We start from the raw sequence: 8,861 nt of genomic DNA on the forward strand, positions 1-8,861 counted from the left end.
ACATCATACTTGAACTACTCTTTCTCATTTCTAAATGAGTTGTGTGGATCCATTGGTTCTAGTTCTCCTGCATGTTAGGGTTAACAACTGGAGCTGCTGCTGCCGCTCAGGTCTATTCATCTACTGAGAGGATTACACATTCTCAGAAAAGATTATGCATCTGCATAAAGGATTGAAGGCAGAATACAAAGACATAAAATCCCGGATTACCTGAAAAAATAGGATTCAGAGAAGACAGAAAAATAGGATAGAGGCATTAAATGATGCTAGAGTTATGCTAAAAATGGATATACTTGTCAAAAATAAGACATAATTTTGATTCTAAATTTTCTAGCCACAAGTGAAAGAGAAACAGATACACAATTAATGACAACCAAAAAATAAATAAATAAACAAGGGAATGGAATACTTGTTTAAGAATAGGGCCATATTTAGAATTAAATTCGGAAGGAAATTTCTTCCACAGGTCATGGTCATGAAAACATGGTTTGTGAAGTACCATAACTTCAAGTCCATAGATACTCCCAAGTTAATTGATGTCTTGTCCTGTTCTCTTCTAGGGTTTCTGGGAGACACCTTGTTTGGAAGAGAATCTTCATTTTCCTTTCATTTGTCTATTGGATGTCTCCTTCTCTTTCCAGTTTTTCTTATTTTTTTTTCTTTCTTTCAACTTCTCTTCCCCTTCTTTCTCCTTCCTTATATTCTTTCTCTACTGGGTAGTAACCCATATAGCTCCTCTTAAAGTGTTAAGAGCATTAATCTGTAGATTTTTTATTTGCTACTTTTGGTGGTTTTTTAAAATATATATATATTTAATTGTATATGGACACAATGCCTTTATTTTTATGTGGTGCTGAGGATCAAACCCAGTGCCTCACATGTGCTAGGCAAATGCTTTACCACTGAGTTACAACACCAGTTCCCTTTGGTGGTTTTGATATAAACACTGTGCCTTCATTGAAAAAGAAAATTGGGCACATTCTCTTATTTTCTGTGTTCAGTAATAGTTTAATTAGCATTAGAAATATCCACACTGAAAATTTGTTGGGCTAGACCTTGAGGTCATCAGTTTCCTGTAGAAGGGGAAGGAGTGTATAGTGGTTACAATTATAAGTCTTTGATAACTTTATTTTTTAAAAATATTTGGTCTGTTTCTTTTGTGGATAGTTTTGGGAATTTATATTGTCATAGGGAATCATCCAGTTTTTAAATTTAAATGCAAATATATTATATATAATTAAAAGATGAATTAAAAGATGTACATCTTTTAACTTCTTTGGTATTTGTACTTATTTTCTCATATTAATGTCTTAATTCAAGTATTTGTAGTTTTTTTTTTCCCTGTTAGGCTCATGATTTTCTAAGTTTCATTGTTCACTTATAATGTCAGCTATTTTATAGCTTCTTAATTTCTATATTTTTAATTTATTCTGCTTAGATTTAATCTGTTTTCATTATTCATTTATTTGAATTATTTTGTCTTTATCAAGATAACAAATTTTATACATTTAACTCAGAACGACTTTCATTTTATACTATAGGGGCAAGGGATATGTGATATTTTCCTTGTCTTTCCTCTCTAAATATTCTGCAATTTCTTAAGAGTCATTTAAGAGACATTTAAACATGCTTAACTGTTGGGTCTTCGATTTCACTTTTCTTTGGATTTATTTATTTAATTGCATGGTGTTCAGTGATGTTGTCTGCTTGTACTTTTTAAGTTTTATAATTGCCATTGTTATATATGTCAAATGTTTACAAATGAAACATAAACATTTATAAATTTAATATCTCTTTTCAGAGCATAGATATTAATCATTTCAGTAAACTTATTAATTAAACTACTTTAGTTTCCTTTCTATTTATAATAATTATTATTTTATTTAGTACATTCTAATATGAAATAGGTGAACTACAGTCTAATACTACCAAGGTGATTTTTTTATATTACACTTTCCTTTTTTGTAATTTTCATTTATGAATTATCTTGAAGTTATTCTTGGTATGGTAATATTCATAATGTCATATTTTGCTCATTACAAGTGTTACATGTTGAGCTGTGTTCTTCCTCAAAAAGTTAGGTTGAAGTGTAACTCCAGGACCTCAGAATGTGACTTTGTTTGAAATTGGGATTTTTGCAGATGCACTCAAGTTAAACGGGATCACAAGGTGGGTTCTAATTCAATGTGACTGGTGATCTCATAGAAGGGGAAAGTTTAGATACAAGTAGACAGACACACACACACATATACATGCACATACATACACACAAAGGGAAAACACTATGTGAACATAAAGGCAGAGGGAAAGGTGATGTGTTTTCATGCCAAGGAGTATTCAAGGTTTCCAGCAAATGTCCAGAAGGGAGGAGATGGGCATGGAGAAAGGCATGGAATGATCTCCTTTGCAGACTCACAAACAACCAACCCTGTCAATGCCTTGATCTGGTACTTCTAGGCAGCAAAAACACGAGGTAACATACTGCTCTTGTTTTAAGTCACTCTTGGTGGTACTTTGTTAACTGAGCGAGTCCTAGGAAATGAACACAAATTACTTGGCATCTTTAATGTTTTTTGTTGTGAATTTAACTTAGATGATATCAAACATTTCCTTCCAATTTCTATTGTCATTTGCCTGTATAACTTCCATGATACCTTTGTTTTCAGCCTTTAGTGCCTCTTAAATTTTAAAACATGATCAGACCATGTCAACTCATGTGTTAAGACCCCAGATGGCTTCCCTTATATTAGTATACATTGGCTCCATTTGAGTACTTCAGCTCCTTCCTGTGAAGCACAAGTCCCTCAACTATTCTCCAGTCGCTTTTCAGACCTGTCTCCCACTTTCCATGGTCTCTAAGACCATGAAATTTCTTTTGGTACTTGTGGTAACCTGAGCTCTTTACTTCCATAAGTTTGTTCCCTTTATCTGCAACCCTGTCCCCTCCACTCTTCAATTGCTTTATCCTCTGATTTTTCTTGTTTTGGCTCAAATTTTACCTTGTCAAGGATTTCTTCTCTGATCACTGTATCTAATGTGATCTAACTCCTTAACAAGAACAATTTGCAAACTCATCACTCATAATACTATGGATTAGCATCTGAAAATTTATCTTATTTGTTTAGGTATGTATTTCTCACCTCTATCACTACCAGAATTTGAGTTTCTTAAGTGCAAGACTCTCGCTCACATGTTTTATCATGTCTAGAGTACTGACCTAACTTATAGTTGGCAAACTTATATTTGTTGAAAGAAGTAAGGGAATTACTATGAAAAATGAGAAAAGTAGAAGGAAAAAGGAGAGCTATAATCCATTTCATTCTCTTCTCATTCTTTCCTAAACACTTACTTGGAACCCCTAACAAACTCAATTATGCCTTTTGAGATATTTATTCTAATCTAGCATTTATTCCATGTCTTCTGGTGTTCCAACTAGATAATCATTAGCTGTTCAGCTTGAAAAGACATTTCTGCCATCATTATAGGAATTTCTGTTGGTGCAAGATCAATGACCAGTAATTCCCCACCTGCAACCCTCCTATGGTGGGTATAATAAGCAATGCTGCTATGGTGGGTGTTATAAGCTTTCTTCTGCTTCACTCCTGTGACCTTTAATGTGTTATTCCCAGTATTATATATACTCACATAGTCAAATACGATTTGAACATTTGAAGAGATCCTAACCAAGAAATCCTTGATGTAATCAAAGAGAATCACAAAATCCTCTGCAACAGGTCATACCCACAGGGATTTTGGGAAAAGAAACCAAAACTTTAGAAGACAGAAAAAGGGGAGGCACATTCCCAGACGATTCACCATTTCATGCAACTTTAATGAAAGCACTTTTACTTACATACTTCCAAGCAAACTTTAGCAATTGATTATACCTGAATTAGCAACATCATCTAGAAAAGAGCCATGTTTTTGCTAATTATAAAGAACAAAGTACGATCTTTAGATCATACAAACCTACTTCCACTATATCACCATCTGATGGCAGCACATCCCAGATCATAGAGGGCATTTACTTGTTGTTGCTTTAGAACAAACTGTACTGTGGAAATCATGATCATGGCAATGTTCGTTGTCAGGGCATCTGCTATTCCCAGACGATGGGAAACACACATTTCCATGACATGGTCTCCTCAGGGTGCTCACGGTACACTGGGGGAGACAGGCCGGTGTGTAGATAATTTTAGTAACAGTGTGTGGTGTATTTAACAGAGGCTTAGAGGAGGGGCTTTTAGACTGATGTGGGGATAAGGTACGATTCCCTGGGGATATAATGCCTAAACTAAGCTTTAAAATGTCCAAGTTACTGAAATTACAATAAGCAGTTAAGCAATAGGCAACATGGAGAGGCAAAAAAGGCTAGTTTGTATAATGAAGAAAAGAGAAGGAGGTCTATTGGATCAAAGAAGGGGGAAGTAGATGTACATTTTAGGCTAGATTAGTTCACCAAATGTCAATTTTTAAAAAATCTTCATGTGGCAGACATCCATCTACTTATAAAGAGAATGAAATCCACACAACCTTTGTCCTAATTTATAGCTTTCCTTCTTGCAGGTGGGCTAGCAATAAATATAAAACCTAATGCCCAGTAATGATATTCACTCCAGAGATAAGTAAAGCACGAGAATGAGAGGTGGGGGTGGGGAGGTAGATAAAATGACCAGAGTAGCAGATGCTTACCTGGGTGACAAAATTATGCATACTGAGCCTTAATCATGTATGAGGCTTAAGTCAGTTAGCAAGCTAACACTGAAAACATACTCACCAGCACTTGCCCCACAAAAGTCTGTGCTGAAAGCAACATCTCTATACGATCACGGAATACTCCATAAAAATAAAGCCTTCTTATAGGGCTGCTGGCAAAGCTGCCTGATGTGAGGAAGTCCTATAAACAAGAGAAAGAAATCAACAGAATGAGCTGCAACTCAGAAAAAGCAATCTGCCTTATTTCTGTTGATGAAGATTCTTATCATGACCTCAGCCAGAAATCATTCTACCTTGCCCAACCCGGGGAATGCCAAAGGTGCTTATCCAGTATCTCATAGATTGTGGCTTGCTAGGTTTGCATCTCTTTGATTTTGTGCACAGCTTTGTTCGTTCTGAATTCTGCAGTCTTTATGCATGCCTCTCTTGCCTATTCTGAGCCTCAGACCCTCCAAACTGACATGGCTGTCAGGTTCAGAATTGAGAGCAGCAAGCTGCTTTCTGCTCTGGGAGTAACTGTTTTCACATATTTCCATCAAAATACATGGATGAAGAAAACAAATTTAAAAAGGATACACATTGATATTTAAATGATTGCTCAAGTATCTGATTTTTTTAACAAGAAGGAGAGAGTAAAGTTTCAAAAATTTTTGTTGCCTTTGCTTCCTTAGCTGGTATCATATTCTCCCACATTCATCATCTTTTCTCACATCTGCAGAACACCTCTACTTATTGTATTTGAAATGTATAGTAATTGGATGTGGTAAAGTAGGTTTGAGTGAATCAATTTTGTATTGATAAAGAAACCAGGATATAGAAGAATGAAATGATTTGCCCAAGAGCAAGTGTCCATGTCTGTTAATAGAGTCTAGAACAATCAGAGAGAGGGGTGCTGACTAACGAGAACAGCTGCACCAAGCTGACAGAGTCCCCTGGACTTTCTGAAAATCTCATTTTACATGGAGTCAGGGCTTCAAGATCATTCAACTTTTATACTTATATTTTCTGAATGGTATGTAGGAAAACCTTGTTAAAAGATTCGGATGGAGTTGACACCCTGATCAATGGTTTGTCCTTAAATACATGTGACTCAGCATGGGCATTCCTAGGATGTTGTGTGAGAATAGATTTTATCAAAATATTTAATATGACATTAATATTGAATACTCATTTGAATTTCATTTTAAAACTGGAGGCGCCATCTGTGGAAAAAATTGGCTCCAAGATATAATTGAATCATACTTATGGAGGTAGTAAATCTTTGAGAATGCACATTTATGGAAAAATTATAACTCTCCAAATAATTTTAAAAAGAACTTTTCATGTTACAAGATTTGTGACACTTTTTCATTTGGCCAACTTTTCCCAAGCCTTAGAAAAAAACAGGAAATTCTCAATTTATTTAAATATAAGAAAGTATTGAGAAGACACTCAACCTTTCTCAAACATTCTCAAGATTTGAAAGCAAAACAGTATAGTATTCTGGCTGCTGAGACCTGGCTTCTTAACATTTTGTAACATTTGCTTAATATTTGAAATTAAAAGGTACATCTGGACTGAATTATATCCAAAGTTGGAAATGAAAAATATAACAAACATGAACTGACAAATATGTTCACATGTTTTCACAATCACATAAAAATGAATCTAATGGAGAAGAAGAAATACTTCAAACACCAAGACTAAGAAGATTTCAAAATTGTACAAATTCTGTTGCATATTTAAAAAAAAATACATATCTGGAGGCAGATTCACCATGTCTATTTACTCCTAAGTCAATATTGCAGAACTTTTTCCCTATTTTTATACCACTGCCTAAAGTATTTAATGTAGGAATAATTATTAATAGAGTGAACTCAACAACAAAATTTATAAATTTCAACATTGGATACATTTTATAGAAACCTAAATTGCATACTACCAGTAACCTTAAAAATTCACTGCATAATTGTACATTATGCTATTTTATATTGCTCTTTTTGTTAAGTGTTTTAACAAATTTTCTTTATTAATTATGAAGCACAGGTATATTTTCTATTATGGAAATTACTATTAATAGTTGGAGAAAGAAACGAAGTTTGAGAGACAAAATGGAAAACAAACTACACAGGGAATGGTAAAACTTTGCCTTTGACTCTAGTAATAGCACAGCCATTATGCAGCATTTGAGAGCTTTATTTCAAACTCCTAAGCAATGCCTTATATTACTAGGGTGTCATTTATTCTTGTCATCATCATTTGCCAGCTGTCATTTCACAACACCAACCCTCGCAAAACTGACTTGGGTATAAAAAGTGTCTGTGCGTTTGTAGCTGGTGTAGGTGTACTGTGTTCACATCATACTTGAAAGACAGCGTTCTCATGTGAGCACATAAGTGTGGATAATTTACTAAAGTGAGGGTGGCATTAATCTCTTGTTACTTTTTGACTCCTTGCACACTTTGGTACCTAGAACAGTTGTCTTTTTAAAATTACAAATAGAGGTATATAGTAGTTATGGACATTTTTTTTTTTTTTTTCAGAATAGTGACCTCAGTTCCCACCACTGACATACAACATCATAAACAGAAGACATTGTTTCCCCCAGTGGTGAGTGAGCAGAGGCAGGGCCCTGTGCCTGCATGTTTTGGAATGCTGGCCTAAGATTAGCCTGAAAATGTGAGTGAAGCCTAAATTGTTTGCTCAACACAAAGACATTCCAAGCCTGTCTCTAATTTTCATACAGAGGGGTCCCAAATAAGGAAACTGACCAATATAAATCCGGTTCCCTGGAAGTTTCCCCCTTTTTTTATGACTTTCCAGAGTAGTCTGCACAGGAATAAGATGAGGAGGCCACTGAAGAAGGTCACAAAGGAGGAGAGGATAAACGCTGCCTGGATCTCAGACGTGCAGGTCGTTTTCCCAAATTCTTCCCCATTTCCCTCTTGTAGCTTAGCTCGATACATCAGGAGACGGAATTGTCGGGTTATTCTGTGATGTCATGGTGGCATGGTAACAGTTCCAGGAAGTAGAGTTCATTGCATCCTAATACCATGGGTGACAACCAATGAGGAGTTCTGGGGTAAGACTCCATCCACCATGCTACGGTGCTGCAGGCTTCAAGTTGATCATCATCTGGGGTCTGCTAGGACCTCACCACATGGGAAGTTAGAAGATAAGATTGCTAGATCTGATGGTTACAGACTTTCTTTCTGACCTCAAGGAAACCACATCCTCTGGGGCCATGATCCTACTGATTTGGTAGCTGGCTAACAATTTGGCTTATTCCATCGAACAATCTCTAAACTACTTTTTGGGTGAAATAACACTCAACCTATCTGTATGTGGATGAGTTGGTTCTGTATTTGACAGCATGCCACATCATCAAAAATTTCAGAAGGGCAGAGGAGAAATTCTTCAAGATTTTGTTTTTCCTTTTAAAAAGTTGTAGCTATGTAGGACACATTAGTCTAAATAACCAGTGTACAACACAGGGACTAATTAATATTTTGGCATATTCAGTATTTTTGCTAAAATATCCAGTCTAAATATTCAGTGTACAGGGACTAATTTTGGCATATTCAGAATCTAGGTGCTGTGGTCACATGCAAAGTTTACCATGTGAAGTGTGTATGTTAATTTTACTTTAGTAACCATTTCATTAGGTACACATGTATCAAAATATTATGTTGTTCTCTTTAAATAAATATAATTTTTAGAAAACAGGAATACCTTCAAGTTGAAATAAAATTGTTTGCTTTTCCTTTTAATAAGATCCTACTATTAGAGAGCACAGATATTATAAAGAGCAGTTTTACTACTGTAGTAATGTTTGATTATTGCTAAAGTCCATAAATCAAGTGACTTTATCCCTTCTTTTAGGGACTCTCCTCTTTCTTGCTTTTATCCTTACACTATCAGAAAAATTATTGGTCCATCAGAAGTAAAGTTCAGAATGGGAGAAATTTCTCTTATTTTCTCTGGATGTTTTCAAAGGTGGGAAAATTTCATTCCTTACAGTGTGCACAGGTGGCAGGTGAAATGTCAGTCTGATGGAGGACCTGGTTTGCCCCAGTCATTAGGAAAATGACCTGATATGAGCAGATGAGATACAGGGGAAATCATGTGATCCTTGGGAGCCCACTATGACTCTGCTCTGGGGAAGG

General features: G+C 35.5%; 1 protein-coding gene across 1 annotated transcript in view; it reads right to left on the minus strand.

Moving 5' to 3' along the window:
• The window catches only part of Kcnu1 (potassium calcium-activated channel subfamily U member 1), a 147,395-nt gene extending 139,734 nt beyond the window's left edge, over positions 1-7,661 (minus strand). Inside the window, 2 exon segments of the mRNA XM_047549678.1 lie at positions 4,778-4,897; positions 7,467-7,661. Coding sequence (XP_047405634.1) covers positions 4,778-4,897; positions 7,467-7,661 — 315 coding nt within the window.
• Between the last annotated feature and the right edge of the window lie 1,200 nt (positions 7,662-8,861).

The sequence above is a fragment of the Sciurus carolinensis genome, chromosome 4 (assembly GCF_902686445.1).
Source record: "Sciurus carolinensis chromosome 4, mSciCar1.2, whole genome shotgun sequence".
NCBI classification, from domain to species: Eukaryota; Metazoa; Chordata; class Mammalia; order Rodentia; family Sciuridae; genus Sciurus; species Sciurus carolinensis.